Here is a 23,962-nt window from a genome sequence, read left to right on the forward strand (position 1 = left end):
AGTCTAAGTTCAGTTTCTATATAGACATTGTTTCAGGGAAACATAAATGTTAGCCTCCTTTGTTTTAAACCCCGGCCTCCTGTTGTATGGATAATGTCGTAGCTATCCTTCAGAACTGCTCTAAATACTGATGACTCAAAAAAGAAAGAAAATGTGACTGAAGTGATAGTTTGGTGTATATTCTCGCCTACACAACCGCTCACAAACCCCACAGTATAAGAAGTGACATACAGTTATCAGACATCTGAGTGTAGATGATCTTCCCATCATTTAGAATCGCAGAGACAGCAGTACATCTGCTGAGGAGGAAAATGTAGAATGCAGCCTCGAAAGCAGGTCCAGACAGCAACTGGTTGTTAGAGTCAACTGCTTTATTCCTTTTGTAATAAGAAAAACACCCTCCTTTCATCTTAGCCGACGACCTTACTTTATACTTTGTTGAGAACATTTAAGAAAAAGAGAGGAATGCCTTCAGAGTTCCTCCAATAAGCCTGCCACCCACCAGATATCCCTTCAGGTACGACCTGCTTGCTTTCTTATGACAAAGAATGAAGTGTACCTTTCTTTTAAGACCCATCTTTTCTGGGACGCCTGGGTGGCTCAGTGGTTGAGCACCTGCCCTGGGCTCCAGGATCGAGTCCCACATCGGGCTCCCTGCCTGGAGCCTGCTTCGCCCACTGCCTGTGTCTCTGCCTCTCTCTCTCTCTCTCTCTCTCTCTCTCTGTGTGTCTTTCATGAATAAATAAATAAAATCTTAAGAAAAAAAAAAAAGACCAATCTTTACATATATGTTCAGGCTTCCATCCTCCTGTCCCTGTCTGTTCCTGTGGAAGATGTAGGTCCTTCATTCATCTGCTCCAGGATGAATATCATTTCCTCTTGCTGTTGCTGCTTCTTGAGTAGAAAAGTCTTGAAAAAGTTCATGATTGTGCCTCCGGGACCCACTCTGTCTCCTCCCAATCCGCCTCTTAATCTGCACTAGTGAAACCCCCGTTGTCAGTGTCAACCATGGCCTCAATGAGGACACATCACCTGGCTGCCTCTGTGTTCTCTTCTTACTCATCCCCTCTTGCACACTCGATAATCCCCCCATTCCTGACACGGGCTCTTGTCATCCGTGATCCATGGTATCGTGCTCCCAGTTTTTGTTCTGCTCCACAAACTGCCGCTTCTCAGTTCTCTTTTCTGGTTTCAGCATCTCTAAGGGAAACCCAAATATTCCAGAGCTCAGGTCCCTTGTTTTTTTTTTTTTTTTTTCTATTCATATGTACTCCCAGAAGATTTCTTGCACTCTCTATATGTTGATATGCAGAGTTACATATCTATCCCTGATCTATTCCCTGAGCTTCACAACTCTTACGTGCAAGTATTTATAACACATCTTCATATCTATGTCCAAAGGGGCTTTATCTTAATTTTTCTCTTGGCTCCCAGAGCAGTCAGACTGATGTTTTGGAATGTAAAATGATTTTCTGTACTTCCAGGCTTGACATTTAGGGTAAAATCTAAACTTCTTTTCAGAATTTACGAGAAGTTCTGGCCTTCACCTGGCTCTCCTGCATTATTTCTACCACATTCTTCTTACTTCCCTCTGCTCACTTCAATTTTATATCTCTTTCAGACTTGACTAAAATCAATATGTAACTTTTAAGACTTCTCATATGTGACCCATCTCAATAGATTTTCAGGTTTTCTTTAAAACTGCTAAAATATTGTTCTCCATGTGTACTGCTTAACTTTCAATTGACTTCAAGTTATGTGTTTTTTTTGCTTTTTTTTTTAATGATTATTTAACAAAAGTTTATTCTTAAATGGCCAACAAGATCTAAGACAACACTTCATTCTAGCTACCGGTGGCAACATATGTTGTGACAGGGAATCTAGATGTTTAAACAGGAATGGAATTAAGGATTACCATTGCCTCAAGCACCAAGAACAGCTTACTTTTTGCCAGATTTCTTGATTCCACCTGTGGCCTGGAGGCGCTTCCCTGCCCACAGCCTTTGCTTTTAGTTCTTGGAATTTCTTCTGCTCTTCTTGATGTTTCTGTTCATAGGCCTTATCTTACCTGTCTCCTTGGCCTGCTTCTTGGGCTGCTTTAGGGGCTACCTCTTGCCACCTTCCTCTTGGCACCTGCTGCCCCTTCCCCAGGCCCTGCCACCAGAAGCTAGTGGTTACGTTTTTTTATTGGTTTGGTTATGTTTTGATTAAATCAGTCCTTATATTATTGGTCACCCATAGTATTGTTGAAAATTTCCCCAGTGATTTTTCAAATACTTGGAATTTGATGAAGAGGTCTCCTACAGCTCTCCATGTCACCATTATTTCAGAACAAAGATGAAAATGTGCAACTAAGACCACCTAAGTAGGGTCACCAGTGACATAACTAGATATAGCAGTAGTACATTGTTGAGGTGTCCTGATATTCCTCACCTCCCAGGGTTCCTCTGCTGTACGACCCCCCATCCCACCTCCCACTCCCCACCACCATACAGAAAGATTTACAAGCTACCTTGCAAGAAATTCAGTTTCTAATAATGAATGATTCCAAATTTTGGTTTTACTCTACTATAAGGCCAAGAAGATGTTGGTATGTCTTCTACTTCCTGTAAGAAAGTTTGAGCTAAGTAAACATTTTATCTCAGAATGATACCTGTTCTTCCTCTATCTTGTTTTGTTTCTATTTGACTTTATTTGTAACTATTGAGCTTAAATATATTGGTAAGCTTTGGCAAAATCTTTTTCCGAGTAAGTGGAATATATAAATTTTTTATATATATGATATGCCGCAGGACAGTGCTGAGCTCTGTACCAGCAGCTCTCTTAAAATGGTGTTCATGGTTTTAGTAAATGAGAAGTTGAATACAAACCTAAGCTAGTGTTACTAAAATCACTATTACTCAGGCTTCTGTAATAGAGGCTTCTGTAATAAAAAAAATGGTGTTCTAAAGGGGACAAAAAAATCCCACTGTAGTCTGTACTTATTAGACAGTACTATTCAATAGAAGGATGATGTAAGCCACATGTATACTCTTAAACTTTTTAAAGCCATATTAAGAAGGTAAAAGAAATAGATAAAATTAATTTTATTAATATATTTTACTTAATTTATTAAAAAGTGTTATAATTTCAACTTGAAATACAATAATTATTAAAATGCTGTTTTATTTTTCCCTGTTTTAAATCCAGTGTCTTTTTTACACTTATAGCAAATCTCGATTCAGACTACTCAAACTCTCAACAGCCACCTCTGGTGAGGGGCTACCATACTGGCCAGTGTATTAGACTATATCTGTAAGCGAATATTAATTTAAGATGCACATACATTTAAGAGACTATTATAGGAACCAAAATCCCCATCACCATTATGTGGAATACATCTGAAGTTTAAATAACATAAACAGAGGACAGATACATTTATTTCCCCTGAACTTTACTTCAGTGATTCCATAATGTAGCATTTTAAATATTTCTATTCAAATAAACATGATTTTGTACTTTACCTCCTGCTGTGGCAACTTTAAAATGCTGCAAGTAAAAAGCTGCTAAAAATTACAAATTGCCACCTAAGTTTCCCTGCCTGCATGATGATAATTAGTCCTATTTTTGAAGGACCACAAATTATTGCCAAACAATTAGATGCATCTTCAGGAAAACTCATCTCTTTTCTTTCAAAATACTTTTTGGAAGAAAAAGAAAAAGACTCTGTTTCCATTCAGTTTGGAAATCTTCACTTTTTTTCCCAAAAGTCAAAAGTAATTATTTATTGCTCATAATATACTAGGTATTTATTGGGGATACAAGATGAGTAAGGTACTATTTTTGCCTTAGAGAACTCACAATCAAGCCAAACACCTGAGCTAACTTTATATAATGTCACCCTTCAAAAATATATCTTCAGTTACTTCAATGAAATCTTCTAAGAACAAGGATTTTTTTAAAAACTACTTTATTGAGGTATGATGGACATAGAGAAAGCTTTACATATTTAATGCACACAGCTTGATAAGTTTGGAGATAAGTATATACCCATGAAACCATGGCCACAAGCTATGTTATATGCATATTCCTCACCTCCAAAAGTTTTTTACTGACCTCTTTATTTTTTTGTGATCACACACTTGCCTTAAGATCTATCCTCCTAGCAAATTTTTAAGTATGTAATACAGGACTGTTAACTATAGACACTATGCTATATAGTAGATCTCTAGGACTTACTCATCTTGTGTAACTGAGACTTTGTACCCTTTGACTCAAATCTCCCTATTTCTCCTCTTCCTCATCTACTGGCAACCAGCATTCTACCCTCTGGTGCTATGAGTTTGACTCTTTTTAGATTCTACATCTAATTAGTATCATGTAGTTACTTGTCCTTCTGTGTCTGGCTAATTTCATTTAGTATAGTATTCTCCAGGTTCATCCATGTTGTCACAAATGGCGGGATTTCCTTCTTTTTAAAGACTGAATAATATTCCAATATGAGTGTGATATATATTGCATTTTATTTATCCATTCAGTCATCAAGAACATTTATGTTGCTTCCCTCTCTTAACTATTGGGAATAATGTTGCAATGAACATGGAATTTCAGATATCTCTTTGACATCACGATTTCAATTCCTTTGGATATATATACCCAAAGCAGGATTGCTGAATCATATGGTAGCTCTACTTTTACCTTTTTGAGGAAACTTCACACTTGTTTTCCATAGTGGCTGTACCAGTTTACAATATCTCTGCCATTAGTGCACAAGGGTCCCCTGTTCTTTTCCACTTGTTATATCTATCTATCTATCTATCTATCTATCTATCTATCTATCTATCATCTATCATCTATCATTATAGCCATCCTAGCAGGTGTGAGGGGACAGACATCTCATTGTGGTCTTCATTTGCATTTTATTGATGAATAGTAATGCTGAGCACCTTTTTATATACCTATTGGCCATTTGTATGTCTTCTTAGGAGAAATGTCTATTCAATTATTTGCCCATTATTTTTAAAAATCAGATTGTTTTATTTACTTAGTGTTTTCTGTTGAGTTAGGAAGTCCTTACATATTTTAGATATTAGTCCTTTATCAGGTGTATGGTTTACAAATATTTTCTCCCATAGCATAGCGTTACCCTTTCATTTATTTTTTTTTTGTTACCCTTTCATTTAGTTGGTGGTTTATTTTGATATGCAAAACCTTTTTATTTTAATGTAATCTTACTTTTCTATTTTTGCATTTGTTGCCTGTGCTTTTGGTGTCATATCCACGAAATCACTGCCAAGGCCAATGTCAAGAAGATCTCCCCCTATATTTTCTTTTAGGAGTTTTAACGTTTCCAGATCTTATGTTTAAGCCATTAAGCCCTTTTGAGTCATTTTTGTATATTGTGCAAGATAAAATCAACCAATTTTATTATTTCACATGTAACCATCCAGCTTTCCCAGCAACACTTATCAAAGACACTATCTTCTACATTTGTGGAATATTCATTTTTAAATTATCTCTAAAATTAAATGAGTCAGTGAGGAGTTATACAGATCAGGAGAATTAAATGGAGAAAAAGAGATATGTGCACATAAACTAGAAAGATTCAGGAACAGTAATTCACAACCACCTGCCCATACCACTATCTCTCTCAGTATAACTTGTTTTCATCCTGTCCTCCCAAATAATCTGAACCAGAACTTGAAATGAAATGTTGTAAAGAAAAAACAAATTAAGTTGATTTTTAAAAAAAAGATATTTATCTTCTTAGTTTTTTTGTAAGCTCTCCAAAGCAGTGACCAGATTCTATTAGGGTATCAAATAGGACTTAGCACAGTGCCTGTCACAGAGCAGGCCTTAATGTTTATTTCACGAGTGAATGTTAGTTTTGTTAATAAAATTCTAGATCATTTTTAAAAATTCTCATTTTTCTGTATGTTCATTGTGATCTGGGTTCCATAATGCTAGAGCAAAAACTATTAGGGTGAGTTATGTTCTTTCCTTCTCTACTTAAGATAACAAGGGGAACATATCAATGTTCAAAAATTATGTGTCAACTGGCTTTATGCTCTATAAATATCCATGTCGACCAACAGAGCAAATAATTCTCATCATGAAGGACTTACTTTCAAGTAGCACAAAAAAATGATAAGAAAAATAGTTCATATAAACATTGCATAACAGAAGCAGTAAGATATAGAAGGCTGGTGGAGTTAGAAGTAATTGAATTCAGGTTTCTTAGGTGACTGTTGAATACACAGAATGAAAGCATATCTATAAATTTTATAACATGCAACACTCAGGGTATTATTTTAATCTCCTATGACAAACATTTTAGATTAATTGTTTTGATCATTTTGAGACAGAACCAGTTACTTTAAAGCAATATATAAGGCTTATTCCTGTATCATTTAAAAAATCAATTTTAATAAAAGTTATCTTAAATATTGTTGCCTTTGGCTTCAGCAAATCCTTTTCATTTGTATGGGGTTTTAGATTTTCAATGCACTTTCATGTACACTCATCTCATTTGATTTTCTTAAGAATTCTATGAGTTGATGTTACTATGCTATAAGTAAAGATATCGAGTCCAATTGATTTTTCTGACTACAGGTCAAAGAAAAGACATTCTGAGAGGTTGCCCTAAAAATCCAGTCTTCCTTTCTTGTATAAATGTACCTTTACCCCATTCTTTTTGCCTTTATCAACATCCCTCTCTGATCAACATCTTGGAGATATCAATAGTTTGCTGTCTCTATACAGAGGACCCAGGAACTTTTTTCATCAACCTCTCAATCCTGTTGTCAAGCCTAATAAGCAAACAGACGGCACTGTATTCTTTCATTTCTTATTAATATTTTATATTTGTTCTCCTAACACTAATCCTGGTTACAAAGTCTTTACAATGTTCCTCCCCTCCACATCACTCACACATTACCAAGACTCCAAAATTATAAAAATTTTAACTCTGCACATGCATGATCTATATTCATTCTACTTATTGCAACAAGATTAATTCGATATACGACAAATAGAAAGAAATTGTAATTCAGGACTACTTACTAATGACACTGCTTAGTGAAGTCCAACTTTAGAAATAAAAAAGTTCTCTTGTGCATCTCTCAGTTATTTCTCACATGCATTTCCTTCTCCTGTCCAACAAATTTCTAGTGTGTTTCTTCATATCCAGATTCATAGAACCACTCTCAGAGCTCTCAGAACCACTCAAACATTTTTCGCTTTCTCCCTCAATTGACTACATCTTAAATATCTTTCATCAATGTTTGAAACTTTACTTTTAGAAGAGAAAATCAGCTAACTTGACTCAATAGATGATTTTATTGCTTCCTGAAAAGGACCTGACCTCACACAATATGTCCCTCTCCAACCTAGTTCTTTCTCTTTATCATCACCTGCCCTTATTCTCCTTATCTCTTTTTAAAAAATTAATCTATTCCTTTACTAGACTGTTCTAATCATCTGTGCATTCAAGCTCACTGATTCTTAAGAATATGTTACCTCATTTATACATCTTTCATTGGCCTGTTCATCTCACTTTCCATTAGATTTTTCTTATATCACCTAAAACATAGTCAAATCCATTGTATACACACAATAAAAAAAAAAAATACCGTCAGTAACTTTTCCAATTCTGTTCTCTTCAAGGAGATATTTATTTTAAAAAATCCACTGCCCAATTCCTGGTAACTCCTCAACAATTTATAATCTAACAGCTTGCCTCTCACCATTCTTCTCTATACTTGCTCCTACAATGATTTCTCTTTGTATCAGTTATCTATTTCTACACAATGAGCTACCCCCAAACCTAGTAACCTAAAATAACCATTAAGTGTTGATCATAAATTTACTTGTCAGTGGTTCTGCTGACTTGGACCTTGTTTAGTTGAGCTGGAAGGAACTTGCTTAAATCTATCTGATCAGCTGACTGGTTGTTTTGAAATGGACTGGTTGAGGATAGTTGGTTGGCTATTAACTGAGGTTAGAGGAATTCATATGGTAACAGTCCAAATCCAAGAAAGCGTAGAAGCATGCATGGTCTCTTGAGCCATATACACAAAACCAGTATATTGTCATTTCTGTTGCATTCCATTAGCTAAAACAAGTAACAACAGGAGTAGAGAAATAGACTCCATGTGTTTGCAGGTGGAATTGCAAAGTCATGTTACAGAAATGATAGCTACAGGGATGGATGGAGAATTGGACCATGTTTTATTTGGACTCTGTCACATCTTGCTTAACTTCCTTCTTAGATCAAATCAGTCTCCTCTGGGTCTTCAAGAATTACAATTTCCTAGATATTCTCTTTTATTTCAAGTCTACTCTTTTCAATCTCCTTAGTTGGTTGTTATCAATTCTTTGAATATCTGCATTTCTTTAAGTTCTTTCTATGGTCTTTTTATCTTATAACTGTACATGTTTCTTCCATGACTATGTCATATGAATTTACTGCCTTGTCACAGGCTCTGCTTTCATAGAAAACAAATTTTTAAAAAATATCTTTTCCAACAGTTACTGTTTTAAAGCCTTATCCCCCCCCCTTTTAAAGATTTTATTTATTTATTCATGAGAGACATACAGAGAGAGAGAGAGAAAGAGAGAGAGAGAGGCAAGGGAGAAGCAAGCACCTCACAGGGTGCCCGACGCGGGACTTGATCCCAGGTCTCCAGGATCGAGCCACTGAGCCACCTGGGCTGCCCCACATTATTCCCCCTTAACTGAACCATTGCTTTAATTTCTTTCCTGCATTCCTACCTCTAGCTTTACCTGTCTTCTGATTATCTGCTGCTTGTGGAATCTTTCTTAAAACTATGTCTGATTATGATATGAGATACTTTATAATTCTAAATCAATCATCTGCTCAAAGAACTTTGATTTTTCTCCATGGAAAGATTAAATTTTGTTTGAATTTTAGGGTCTTCCACTATTTGACCCCAGTCTATTTTATTCAAACTTACAATAATCCTATATACCTTTCACTTCAGTCATATTACAGTCTCTGTTCCTAGGGCATTTCCTATACATCCCTATTCATATCCCTTTCTCATCTGCCCTTTGTCTTAAATAATTGTCCCATCAGACTCATCTACTCAATCCTCTACTTATCTTTTAAGAATCAGCTCAAATAACATGTCGTGTGAATCTTCTTCCTGTTTTACATAATATATCTGCATCTATCAGATTTTAATCATTTCAAAGGAAGAAATGATATCATAGATTATGTTGCCAATGGTCAGAGACTTTATGCCTAAGAGTTATAACATACTAAATATCTGTTGAATAGTGCTGAATCACTTGAGATACAAATTAAAGAAAACCCTATTAAAAGGTAATATATATTTAGTGCCTTTCTAATTGTCAAAACCTAACTTGCATATGTGCATTTTTAGTCAGCGAAATCAGGAAAATATCAAACTAAATTAACTGAAGATCTAATTTTGAGATGTATTCCTTTGCTCAATGGAATCACCGAAATGCCTTAAATATAATAAAAACTAAAGCATATTGGGGTGCCTGGGTAGCTCAGCCTGTTAAGAGTCTGACTCTAGATCTCCGCTCAGGTCTTGATCTAAAGCCCTGTAAAAAACAAACAAACAAACAAAAAAAACCTAAAGCATATAATTATATCAATATTTATAGTCACTGTATATTGAATCAATCTCTGTCCATTCAGTAAAGGTGGGTAACTTTAAAATAGTTTAACAAAAAGCCATTTATGAAAACTTGGATATGGTTTAGGAAAACTAGAAGAGACATAAGTACCTTGAAGCTTGTAATACCTGTCATGGAGAACTTCACCACCCCTTGGCCAGAAGTGGTGAGGGGCTAGAGCCTTTATCAGAACCTGCAGACACGGCTTCATAGAGAGAGAAAGCAAACTTACAGGAGCAGTGATCTTTGGTAGAAGGATGTAAGAAGCCCATAGAAAACACAGAGCTAACACTATTTCCTCCTTCTGATCTCATGCTTGTATTTCCCAGTAGCCAAAATCTAACAAGAAGCCAAGTTTACCCTGGAACCCAAGGACCAAGGGAATCTAGTGATGTGATAAATAGAGAGCAGAGTGGAGAAAGATGGAGAGTGGATCTAGAAGACAAATGTTTGATATTTGGGAGTATGCTTGGATATTTTATTTATATTTTTTCTTTCTTCTGATGCTACTGAACCTCAGTTTCAGAAGAATAACTCAGAATTTATCTCACAGAAATGTTTATTTAGTAAAAATGTGAAAGATACTTAATAGCTAAAGGAGTCCTCAGGTCCAATTATTTTGCATTTTTTTGAAGAAACTCAACATCTGCATCAATAATATGGGAGAAAACATTTATAGAGGGAGAGTGGATTCAGAAAACTTTTTATTACAGCTTTCTGCTTGAGTACATAATCAACTTCACAGTCAGATATTTTCATGTCTTAGAGTTATTAGTAGTACTAATGTGCCTTATTAAAAGCATGGAAGTGTTTTTGTTCTTCTCAGAAAATGTTGTAAAGAACAAAGATTCAGTAATATAGCATTTAGGATTTTTAGGTTAATTTGGTAGCCATCTTATACTTGATAGATACAAACCTGCCCAGAGTTCTCCCTTGAAATATATCAAAGGCCAAAGAGATATATACCCAAAATTTTTAATTAATTTTCAACCTTAAGAAGTAGTTGGGAAGATAACATGAGTCAAAATCATTTTAGTGATTTTTTTTTGTCCCAAAAGTGAAGGGACACGAAGAAATTATCCTTTAGAAACAACATCTTTTTTTTTATTTTGGTTATATTTTAAAGCATACAATCCAAGCTCTGATATAAAATCTAATTGAAGTCTTATAACAAGTGTAACTATGATACATATTTGGATACATTTTGTTACATTTATTCTAAAAAATTGTGTACTACAGAGATTAAGCAATAAAGAGATTGAGGTCTTAGGCTAATAAATGAGAAATCCTGCAACTGAGGTGATTCCCAGTGTAGTGTGGGATCTGTAAAACATTTTGAGCACATACCAAAATTTGTGTCATTTACTATACTAAAAGCATTGTGGAACATACACAATAAAGTTTTAAAGGGGCAGCCCAGGTGGCTCAGCAGTTCAGCGCCTTCAGCCCAGGGTGTGATCCTGGAGACCTGTGATTGAGTCCCATGTCGGGCTCCCTGCATGGAGCCTGCTTCTCCCTCTGCCTGCGTCTCTGCCCCCCTCTCTCTCTCTGTATCTCTCATGAATAAATAAATACAATCTTTAAAAAAAAAAGTTTTAAAGGATGAAAATAAAATAAATATAAATTGAAGATCTGAGAATTTTAACTGCATACCCTGTTTTGAAGATTATTAATCAATAGTACATACACCAATTTACTCATCTGAATTAAAATAAATTTGCATTCCTCAATGCTCACCTTACAGAAAGTGAAAGCCAAAGGCCCTTAAATACGATAGGCCCAAAATTATGAACAAAAAGGGAAAACTATGAAAGGCCATTTTGAGAAAAAAAATTAAATAATTTAATAACCAGTAAAATGTAAGGACCATAGGAGTAGAGGTTCGGAAGGATTTTTATTTTATTTTATTTTATTTTTTGCTTTAGCCATTAAGCAAATGCTGAGTGAGTTATCCAATGCTAGAGATAGGACACCAAAGCTTAGTTTTATATTACTGTTAATTTGAAAATCTTCCCCTTTGTTTATTGGGATATTTAGCTTTTCTCTAATAAAAAAGGATCTGTTAAGTCTTTTGCCCATTTCTAAAATGGGATAATTTTTTTCTTGTTTAATTTGTACAAGTCTAAACATATAGATATTGGGTTTTTTGTCCCTTTTATGTACTTTTATGTTTGACTTCTCTTCCTCAACATTGTTTGTGAGAAACCCGTATTTTGGTGTGTCACTGTAATGTTCATTCTAGTATACGATTCCATTGTGACCTTTTTAAATGCTCTAACTCAAACTGCCTTAAACAATAAGGAAATGTATTTTCACCCATAACTGACAGTCCAGATGTAGGACAGACCCCAGGCATGACAACCAGAGCAGCTATGATGTTATCAATAAAGAAGTTTTCTTCCATCTCTCTGTGCTGCCATTCTTATGATCGCATGATAGCTGCCAAAGGAAATGGGACTCTCTGCTTTCTTTCTGTGTCTTGTAAGATAGAGGGAGAGTCCCTCTTCTGACCAAGAAATATAAATCTTTCTCTTCAGTCTCTCTGGGCCATAATTATAAAGAGATACGTTTCCATCAAATAAGTAGGCAAAATTTTCAAAGATCTACTCTTTCCTCCCAAAATAATCTATCCATATATCCCCAAGAATGTCATGCATAAAATTTACAAAAATGTAAAGGAACATATAACTCCATTACTATTTAAACTGTACTGCAGCACAAACAAAAAAATCTTTTTATGGAATAAGTATAATCATGGCCATGATAAAGAGTGCAAAATTAGGAAATTACTGGACAATCATATCATGTTAATAGAGAAAATCAGAAGTATTCTTATCAAAACCAGTAAAATAGCTTATTTGAATAAGTCTTGGGATATAATGTACACTGTGGTAATTATAATCAACCATACTATATTGTACATTTGAACGTTCCTAAGACAGTAGATCTTTAAAAATTCTCATCACAAGGAAAAAGATTTTCAACTACGTGGTTGTGTTAACTAAACTTATTGTTATCATTTTGCAATACATACATACATCAAATCATTGTCCTAAGACATATGAATACAATTACATGTCAATTAAATTTTTTAAATATATTTTTCATTTTTACTTTGGAAAATTTATTCATAATCTTTGTTCATTAGTTTCTTCATTCATAAACAGGGGAGAATAATATTACCTAGAATTGCGATGCACATATTCTAAATTATGGAGTGGGTATGTACATAGCTTGCTCAAGTTGTTAAATTGTTGCCAAGAGTCTGAGGAATACTGGGCTGAAATTTACCAAGGTCTCTTTCTGCTCTACAGATTGTAAAATGCTGGTATATAAGAAACAAGATGAACAGAAACATTTCTCCTTCAAGTTATAAATCTAGATTTACGTATGAAATAATGCTTACCAATTACAAGCTCTTAAAACTGTATTTTTATGACATATATACTATTTATACATTTTATAAGTATTTCCTATATAAAATTTAATAACTATATTTCCTTGTTTATTTCAAACAGTATCTTATGTTTTGTACTCATAATGATGGTACAAAGCGGAATGAAAAGGTTGGACCTTTTTCAATCGGTAAAGCAATACCATAATATTTCTATTTTAAATTATGTCGTTTCAAGAATGTTATATGAGAATATGTAAGTCCTTTAAAAAATTAAGTAGATGCTAGCCTCTTTTAAGGGGGTTGTCCACCAAAATCTGTTCTCTGTCTTCTATAATAATGAAATTATAGCTGGGCAAAACTCTATCACTTGACTATACTTCTCAGCCTCCTTTGAAGTTAAATGGGTTTTATATGATGAAGTTTTACTAACAGAATGTGTCCGGGGTAATTTATGTTATTTTTCAGATCGGGGCAGAACTCTTCCAAGTTCTCTTTCTCTTTCCCATATGCTGAAAGCTGGATCCGGAATAACCTGTTTCTGCCAAGCAAATGAAACAATGACCCAGTGTAAGGTAGAAGAACGTTTAACAGGTTCTGAGACCTTGAAGGACCATGGAGAGCAAAGATTCCGGACATCCTGAAGCACTTGAATCAAACATAGTATGTAATAGGAAAAAAAAAATTTTTTTCCATTGCTCTCAATAGTCAATGAATTGTTGGATTTCTTGGTTCTTAGCAAGTCTTTACCATAACTAAAGGCAGGTTCATTAAGTTCAAAATACCATAGAGTCGATTTTAAAATCAAAGATAAAGCAAGGAGATCTGGAAAAATGAAAGGCCAAGGAAAACTTTTATCAGTCCCAAGTATGAAATAGGAGATAGATTGTTGTTCAAATTTCTTCTTATAAAAGCTCAAATTTTTAGTAGAATGCTTATCATTCAGACTCTTAAGAGTCAAGCACCAACACATTCACTGTTGTCCTTTCCCAAATTTTCCCTAAAACATGACAGATGTCTGAGAGTTTGGGTATACAAAAGGACTTTCTTACTAATAAGTTATCATGAAATAAGCAAAGATTATACTGACAAGTAGATTCTGAACATGAATTTCATAAGTAAAATCTGCTATCCTCTAAAAACAATGTAGTTTTAATCCTGATCATTGAGAGATGAAAATCTTAGTTTAAGCTTAAAATTTGAAATTTGAGCATGACTTATCCTTATAAGGTCAGATGTGGTTATTATCTAAGTGTCTTCCTTGGTCCATTATTTCCAGTGCCTAAATATATTCACAGACTGTCTATATCAGATGGATAAGATATAGTTCAAAAAAGCATGTTTATATTAGATAAATCAGAATTGTAATTAATTAATCACTAAACAGAAAGATTAATAAATTGTGTCACCTATTCATGTCGATTTTGTGAGAATTTCTCAGTGAAAAATCTGTTTCTTTTAGCAAAATAGAGATTTTGCTTCCATTCCATGGAATGGAAGTACTCATTCCATATTGCTTTGACTTATATCCTAATTTTTTATAGAGGAAAAGATAAAGGAAGTATAGTTTTGTGAATAGCAGCCATAAAAAATGCTGTTTAAAAATGCCAATCCTTCCTGCAACATTGGTTTGCTAACATGGCCTATTTTTGCTGCTCATTTCTATAAATTATAAGCCCTTTTCATATTTTGGCATTGTAACCCAAAATCACTAATAATTATTAATATGTACCAATAATTCAATTTATTAAACAATTTGGTATTAGTTTCATCATGGCAATACTCATAAACTGACAAACCTATGTCTAAATTAAAGGACAAGAAATGTCTTCCAGTATTCTTCAAATACGTTATAAATATCACAAATATGTTCAAGTTTAGCAAAGATAGCCTGTTTTATGACCTACAGAAGTACTCATTCCATATTGCTTTGACTTATATCCTAATTTTTTATAGAGGAAAAGATAAAGAAAGTATAGTTGTGTGAATAGCAGCCATAAAAAAGGCTATTTAAGAATGCCAATCCTTCCTACTACATTTGTTTGCTAACATGGCCTATTTTTGTTGCTCATTTCTATAAATTATAAGCCCTTTTCATTGCACAACAAATTATGAAAATAAAATGTCAAGGTATTATAATCTGAACTAATAGTTTATTTTAAATCAAAACAGATCCTAGATCAAACTTTTCTAAAATCAACTTTACCCACTTCTTTAACAGACACATATTTTGATATTACAAAGATCTTTTGTATTACTACACGGTGCTTTATCAGTTATCAGCAGAGAATTTCAACAAAGTTGAAATATTTATCAGCCTTAATCCATCTCATGGGGCATTTTGGTTTCAGAGGTTTTTTAGGAATTATGCTTAGAAGTTGTCCCCACTTATATGTTTTTATGCTCATTCTTTTACAATTTTTTACATACTTATTCATGATTTTAACACAAAAGGTACTTAAAAACTAAATATTTTGCCTGCTTATTGAATATTCCCAATTTTGTCACACGTGGCAACTATTTTTGAACATTTTGATGCATTATTCCCTTATTATATAGAGCTTTCCCTCCCCTATTTATTTATAAGAAGTGAAAAATGTCAACTCAAAGAATATATTTCTCTGCTAATATAAAGTCATATAGGAGGAAAATAGGGAAAGGAAAGTGTCAGAAAATACGCATTTATGACTTTCACATTTTGGATGATAATTCTCATTCATCAACCACTTACTGTGGCATTTTACATATAACATCTCAATAAAATTTGTATGTTTTGAGGTAGATGTTGCATTCATTTAATGATGAGAAAAGTAAGGCTTGGAAAGATTAACTAATTTAAACCCAAAACTACAGTTAAGTAGTAGCAGGGCTGATATGCTTTATTCCTATCCTTTAATTTCTACTGCCTCCTAAAACTGTTTTATTTCTTTCACTGTAAGAAATGAAGTAAAGGTGATAGAAATACTTTTCATATCCTCACCAAGATTCTTCTTATATTTTTCAGTCAGAGAGGAAGATCGTATTATTTACAACAAATATCAACTACCTTTCAGCAAAATGCACAGTGTCTTCAAACCCCAGGAATAAAAAAAAATCACAAAACTATTTTCCCTGATACCTTTTTTTTTTTGTAATATATGTCATATATTTGAAACTTCTGGGATATGTCACAAATAAAACTCAAACTTATGATTTAATTTCTAGCCTTTGCAAAAACTCATATTCTTCTCCATCACTTATACGCTGTATTATATTCATGATTTTTATGAGGTACACTGGTATCTTCTTTACTACTTAGTCAAAGGTGCCTATTCAATAAAATGCAAAAAGGTTTTTTTAGAACATGGTTGTTGAAATCAACCACTTTTTTTTTGTTTTTGTTTTTGTTTTGCCATTGAAACCACAATTGAGACTTAAATCGCTTTGGAAGCTTTTGATACAGAGACAATTAATGATTTCTTAAAAACTATTAAATAAAGACAGTAGCTGTGCACTGACTATGCTCTACTGCCTAAAATGTAATAAAAATAGTGAAATAGTATTTAGACTACCTAATCTTTAATTATCTAAAACGATCACTTACATTAAGCAAAAATGGTAGCTCACAAAGAATAAGTCAGACATCGAACCTCGTAAAATGTATACATGTCATGTATATTTCTTAAACATGTGTAAAAAGGTAACACACTTCAAAGAATAGTCGTGGGAAGTTTCTAGGTTATTTTTAACGCACCAGGTTTATTTATCAATTTAAAGGATCCCTTATAAGCTTAAAAATTTTCTTGGGGGGGTAAACAAATCAGTTTATATTAGATGTTTAAGGACTAGAGCAGGGGGCAGACACAGAGCTCCTAATAAATATTACCTTTTTAATAAAAAGGTGTTACTTTATAGGATATCCTAAGTAATACTGATTTATAAAAGCGAATGTTGGCCACATAAGAGATCATGGCTGGAGCATTTAGGGGACTGAAGTATGAACAACAAATTCAACCAACTCAAGATGCATTAATCATTCCTAAAGAACCAAAACAGGGGGGAAAAAAGGAAAAAAAAAAAATAGAAGAGGTCCTCGCGCCACCGTGAAACGTTCAGGCATCGGAGAGCGTTGACTGGCACAGTGTTCTCGCTGTTGTAAAGGGCGCCCCTCGGCTTCCAGGCCGCGGCCCAGGGACCCCGCAGGGCAGGAGGCAGGAGGCAGGAGGCAGGAGGCAGGAGGCAGGTGCTGTGCAGGCGGGCGGCGGCAGGGGGGCTCCCGAGGGCCGCGGCGGCGCTCGCCCTCAGGCCGCCCTCGCCCCGGCAGGGCCCGGGGGGGGGGGGGGGGGGCGGGGGGGGGCGGAGCGCGCGGCGGAGCGGGCCAGGCCGTTGCTAGGCGCGGGGAAGGCGGGGCCGCGCGAAGCCCCGCCCCCGCCCCGCCCCGCCCCGCCCCCCGCCGGCCGCGGCCGCGGGCTACAGCCAGGGCCCGGGGGGCCCGGCGTCCGGGGCGCGCAGGCCTGGCTCGGGGGCGCGCACGGGCGGCTCGTCCTTGTCGCCACGCGGGCGCGGCGCGCGCGGTCCCCGCTGCTCGAGGTGCAGCTGCAGCAGCGCCCGGCGGTACATGGCCTCCAGCTTCTCGAGCCGGGCCCTCAGGGCCCTGGGGCTGCCCGGCTCGTCCTCGAGGCCGCCGCCCCCCGCCCCGCGGTTCGTGCCGGCGTCGTCGGGGCCCGGGCTGGCCCTCGCCGCGGCCGCGGCCGCCCCGTCGCCACCGTCGCCGGGAAGCCGCAGGGCCTGACGGAAGAGGCTGCGGTTCTCGCGCTTCAGCCGCCGGTTTTCCAGCCGCAGCCGGGCGTTCTCCTCGCGCAGCCGCGCGTTCTGCCGGTCCCGCTCGTCCCGCGCGCGGATGGCCTCCAGGTGGCTCGCGGCCAGGTCGGCGAACCGCTCCTCCAGCTGCTGCCGGGCGCCGCCCGCACGGCCTCGCCAGCCCACGCCGCCGCCGCCGCCGCCGCCGCCGCCTACGCCGCCGCCGCCGCCCCCGCGAGCCCGGCCCGGGCGGCCCTGCCCGCGGCCGTCCCCGCCGCCGTCCCCGCCGCCGCAGCCCCCGCGCCTGCTGGCGCCACCACGCATGCGCCACATCGGTGCTGTCCCCGCCGCGCCGCCGGCGCCGTGGGCCGAGGCGCGGGCGGCCGGGGCCGCGGCGGAGGAGGCGGAGGAGGCGGAGGCGGAGGAGGAGGAGGAGGAGGAGAGGTGGCGGGCGGCGGCTGCTGGCCCGGGGCCAGAGGGGGCCGGGAATGTGCCCGGGCCGAGGCGTGTCTGTCTCCCGCGGTGGAGCTGCCCCCCGCCCCCGGGCCTGGCTCCGCGGCCCGCGCACACAATGCCCCGGGGAGCGCGTTGCTGCTCAGCCCTCGGGCGGGGGGGGGCGGGGGCGGGGGCGTGAGTCCCCGCGGGGTGCTGCGGCCGCTTCCGTGCAGGCCCCGGCGCTGCAGCCCAGCGCAGCCGCCGCCCGCACGACGCTCGCAAAGCACACAACGATGGTAACAGGATGCGTTCTGAGACACAGAGGGGCAGGTTGGGAGCGGGCGGTCTTGAGCCCCTCTAGGCGCAGTGAAGCGTCAGAGCTGCGCGTGGGGCCTCGAGTGGGAACAGGCACGTCTCCGAACAGCGTGGGCGACTCCCCACCCGTGAACAGCCGGGGTCCCGCCCTGCAAATTGCAACCCCGTAGAAACCAGGTTAGGATTAGTTGCTTTCTCAAGCGGGTCCACAAACCTATGAGACTCAAAATGTGCTCCAATATCTAAGAGACTGAGTACTAAGCACCGGAATTTCTGGTGACAGGTGGATGCAACTGATTGAATGAATCACGTTCCTTATTTTGAAGGGATTCCATGTATAAAGTAACTGGATTACTGCAAAGTGAATTAAGGAACATGCTGATGCCAGAATCTCACGGGGGAGGGGGGGAGGGGTGGGGGGGTGGGAGGGGTGGTAGCAAGAATATTTTTAGCAAGGTCCCAGGTGATTCTTAGGTTCAGTGAAGTCTTCAAACCTTTGGAACATGTAAACGAGCCAGAAGAGCATGCGACATAGATTCACAGAGCTGGGGTTTCATTGAACAATACAAGTAAAAATAAGAAACTTGGAAAACAGTTAACCAAGTTTTTGTAACTGACCATTGTAATGAACCATACTGGGATTCCTAAAGAACACTGATGCTGGTTGCACGAGAAGTCCTCCATGACCTCCTCTCTACACCTGACTCAATCCCAAAGCACTCTCTTTAGCTTTGTAAAAGTAATGAAGCAAATGTAAAATATAAAAAGCAGGTAAAACTGATTAAGAAGACCGAGTAAAATTGTCTATCTGCTCAATTTAGTCCTCTATGACCTATGGCTTATATAACTATTTTAGTAAAAGAAAGGGAAGAGAGGAAAGGAAACGACAGGACAGGACAAGAAGGGGAAAAAAATATATGTATATAGGAGGATGATCCAACCAAAAGCTATCAATAACAGTCCTGGAGGTTATCTGTGCATAGCAATGAATATTCACCTTATGGTTAATGGAGGGTCCACTAATCTTTCAAATATGAGGTAGAAACAATGGATATAATTTCTAAGTTGAAAGAGGATTTGAGGCAACAGAATTACTAAACTGACTACTGCCAAAATTATTGATTTATATTTAAATGTATTTAAATATAACTTAAAATAATATGTCAATTATCTGCCATAAAATGAACATTACATTATTTCTAAATATAGCAGTGCAAACAGTAAAAATGCTTCTCATTATTTTTTGTCAGTAGTCTCCATATGAAAATATTATTACAAAAATAATATCGGATGAAAATAAAATGGAAAAAATATTGGATAGAGAAAAAATTATGGAGCTGATAAAATTTAGAATATGGGGCTATAGTAATCTTTATAGACAAATATGTAAGCTCTTAATTAGAAAAAAATAGACACCTGTACTTTCTTTTAAGAATGGGGGATTCTAAACAGTAAAATTATTTGCTTGCTAAATAGGAAAAGTCTTAAAGGACATAGAGTGCTCTTTACCTGACTCAACATGCGTCGTCCTTTAAGCTATTCTTACTCAAGAGAAAGAGGTAAAGAAAGGGATTCCTGGGTGACTCATCGGGTAAGCATCTGCCTTTGGCTCAGGACATGATCCCTATCCTGGGGTCTGGGGATTGAGTCCTGCATCAGACTCCCTGAGAAGAGCCTGCTTCTCCCTCTGTCTATGTCTCTGCTTCTCTCTTTCTGTGTCTCTCATGAATGAATGAATAAACTCTTAAAAAAATAAAGCAATGACTGTATTCCATTAAGAAAATTAAAAAACAATCAAATAATAAAATACAAACTCCAATGGATCGTTTGCACACTGTGTTTAGGAAACTCTAAGGCTAAAGATTATTCCTTCACTAAGGTCATGAAATTTAGAGTAAAAGAGCAGAAAAATGTAAGTCATTTAGCATACTTGATTTTGCTATTTCCCTGCAAGTACTACTTTATTTTATTTCATTTTTTTTTTTACTAAGTTTTTTTTCTTTAGGTTTTTGTTTCCTCCTCTATACTTTCAATGCCTACTGTCTAATTATTGAACGACTTAAATTTAATTTTAAAAAAGTATTCTCCCTCCTGTGTTTGGTAAGAAAAAAGATGATTAGATGAGGTTATGATCATCACTGTGCTTGATACAATGCTTTAAACCAACATTTTTGTAAATAGTGTAGTTGAGAAAAGCCAGGTCAGCAAGTTGAAGTGGCACTGCTTTTTGCCTTACAAGCTATGCATCTATTTTAGTATTTCTCAAAACCAACTATGGTTGACAGCTGTTGAATTTATTGCACTTTCTCCCATCCTCCAAAAAAGTTTCTTTCCATACATGGAACTGTTATATATTTCTACATGCTTGCTTGAGGAAAAGGCCCTATGGTATATACAGTTTGTTTTCTGTATCCCTAGTTGATTTCTAAGATCTTTTATTGTCATACTGTACTCATTTGTCTCTCATGTCTCTATTTTGAATCACATTCCTTATAAAATGAGTCATATGAAGGTAATTTATGGCACATTTACTTTGGGACAAGTAATTCTATATGCATTATCTCTCTGTTCCATCTCTCCTTTAAAACATCCTAACACATCTCACCAAATAAATTTTGGTTAACAACTTCATCAAGTTCAGTTATATAACAGTGTTGAACTCTTTAGTCTGGAAGTTATGGCTAATCAGGAAGCCCTGGGTGTTTCTAAACTTACCTTCCATTTTTACCCTGCTGGTCTATTCTCTCTTCTACCAAGAGTCATTGAGCTCTTTTGCCCTGGAGTTTTGTTATAATGTGCCTTCTGTGAAGTGAACTGTGTCCTCCTAAAATTCATATGTTGAAGCACTAATTACTAATGTGACAGTATTTGGAATGAGTCTTTAGGAGGTAATTGGGTTTAGATTGGTTAGGAAGGTGAGGCTTTCCTGATGGGATAATTGCCCAAAGAAGAAAAAAGAAGATACATCAGAAAATTTGCTATATCTCTCTCTCTGTCTGTCTGTCTCTCTGTCTCTCCTTCCCACCTCCCCATTTGCCATATGAGAACACAGCCAGAAGGTGGCCATCTGCAAGCCAGAAAGAGCTCCTTCACTGGGGAACTGGATCAACCAGCGCCTTAATCTTGGACTTCCCAGCCTCCAAAACTATGGAAAATAAATTCCTATTGTTCATACCTTTCCTTTTTTTCTCCTCACATATCTGGATTGTAAAAATCCACCAATGCAAAGTTTATACACTACCATTTATACATTGTATGAGTTTATTATATTCATACCATTTGTCTTAGATCCTCTAAATTCAAAGTATTATTCCCCTTTAAAACATTGATAAGGTAATACCTATTCCAGTAATTTGATGCTGAAGTCCTTTCCTAACATTTCTAGTGTAAGTGGATCTGCAAACAGGATATGAGTCCTGTCTATATCTATGTCTATACCTATATAGAGAGACTTAATATATGTCTTATGGATATATCTTGTATCTACCTATTTAGAGAGAGAGAGAGAGAGAGAGGATGAGAGAGATAGGGAGAGAAAGACTGTGAGTGATACAAATATTTCTTTAATGAATAGGATGTTAAAAGAATTTATGCCTTATTTCCTTATTTTGTTATATACACTAAAAGGAGGATTTTACCAAGTAAAACTGCTAACCATTTAATAGTCAACAAAGTTAACCTATATATCTAGCAAGCTGAGCTAACAGAGACTCGCAGTTTTGTAGCATGCTGGAATTACGCAGACTGAAACAAGAAGGTTGGCACAGGCTTGTTAATGACTTGTCTTAACATATAGTAGGTCTTGGGCAGCCCCGGTGGTGCAGCGGTTTAGCGCCACCTGCAGCCCAGGGCATGATCCTGGAGACCCTGGATCGAGTCCCACATCAGGCTCTCTGCGTGGAGCCTGCTTCTCCCTCTGCCTGTATCTCTGCCTCTCTCTCTCTCTGTCTCTCTAAATAAATAAAGTTTAAAATATATATATTATATATATATATATAGTAGGTCTTGGGATACTCCGGTGGCTCAGTTGGATGAACATACGACTCTGAGTTTCAGCCCAGATCATGATCTCAATGACATGGAGACCCCTGACTGGCTCCACACTCAGCAGGGAGTTTGCTTAAGATTCTCTTTCTTGCCCTCTCCCTCTGCTCTTCCCCTGCTCACTCACTGGCTCTCTCTTAAATAAATAAATAAATAAATAAATAAATAAATAAATAAATAAATAAATCTTTTAAAAAGTATAGAGTGGGTATTTATATGTAGATTTAAAAATATGTAATAAATAAGAGGTATGGGTTTTGGTGTAAGATATACCTGGATTTGATAAATATCACAACTCTCCTACCACAGATTATGGGCCTTGGGTAATCTCCTAACAACACAGCTTCCTCAAAGCCACAGCTTCCTCATTCATATAATGAGAATAAAATAGTATCTAACTCATGAGGTTCTTGTGAGGATCTCTGAATATCTTAAAATAGAGTCAGCCAGCAAGGAGTACTCATAACTGCTGATATTATTATTTTGTAGTTGTTTTATTTTATGAGATAGTCATTTATAGAATGAGTTCTCCTGAATAGCCAGTGCTATTTAAAAATCTTCATTTGAGTTTTTTGCCAAAGGAGCCACCCAAAATATAATATGCAGCCCCTTTGCAGATATGATTCTTCTTTCTTGATGGTTCTCATTAAGTGTTTGGGTTTTAAAAATCCATATTTTGTAAGCCCAGTGTGCTGAAGTCTTTGGTTAATAACATTGTAAGCTTGGATGTTTGCTAATATTCTTTCTAAAGCCTGAGCTGAACATGGTTTATTTTCTAGGAGTAGATTTATTAGGGCAATGAAGAACATGTATTGATGCTTGGAAGCATGAATATCTCTTTATTGGAATAATTACTACAGAGTTAGGAATTGGGGATATCGATTGCATTTATTTAGTCTTTTGATATGGACAAAAATATTAAAAGCCATCAAACACTAGCATTGCCCTTTGACAGCATCATTTAATTCTAGCTACAGGGAAAATTGCAACATAAACAAAAGCTGTATGACTTATCTGTCTTAATTAAGATACTTTTTATAGTGAGGGAAACACCCTCCTTCTTTCAAATATTATGAAAGCACTTGCCAGATTAATAAAAGAGGACAAAACATTATAGATTAACAGAAAGTAGCATGGCTAAGAGCAAAAGGTATCTACACAGGATATTTGGCCAAAATAAGAGTACAAAATAGACCTTTTTTTTTTTTTTTTTTTTTTTAATAGGCTCCACACCCAGTGTGGAGTCCAACATCAGGCTTGAACTCATGACCCTGAGATCAAGACCCAAGTTAAGATCAAGAGTCCAATGGTTAACTGACTGAGCCACCTAGGTGCGCACTCCCCAAT

The 23,962-nt window shown here is 37.5% G+C and overlaps 1 protein-coding gene, 1 long non-coding RNA gene and 1 pseudogene across 2 annotated transcripts in view; all 3 read right to left on the minus strand.

The window, feature by feature from the left end:
- Positions 1 to 23,962, minus strand: part of LOC144322307 (uncharacterized) — a 551,832-nt gene that overhangs the window by 131,031 nt on the left and 396,839 nt on the right. The window lies entirely within an intron of this gene.
- LOC144322792 (translation machinery-associated protein 7 pseudogene) lies at positions 1,941 to 2,314 on the minus strand (annotated as a pseudogene).
- Positions 17,481 to 18,154, minus strand: TUSC1 (tumor suppressor candidate 1). The gene has a single exon (XM_077912179.1). The coding sequence runs from the start codon at positions 18,152 to 18,154 to the stop codon at positions 17,492 to 17,494; it is 663 nt and encodes a 220-aa protein (XP_077768305.1). The 3' UTR covers positions 17,481 to 17,491.

This window comes from Canis aureus, chromosome 10, assembly GCF_053574225.1.
Source record: "Canis aureus isolate CA01 chromosome 10, VMU_Caureus_v.1.0, whole genome shotgun sequence".
NCBI lineage: Eukaryota > Metazoa > Chordata > Mammalia > Carnivora > Canidae > Canis > Canis aureus.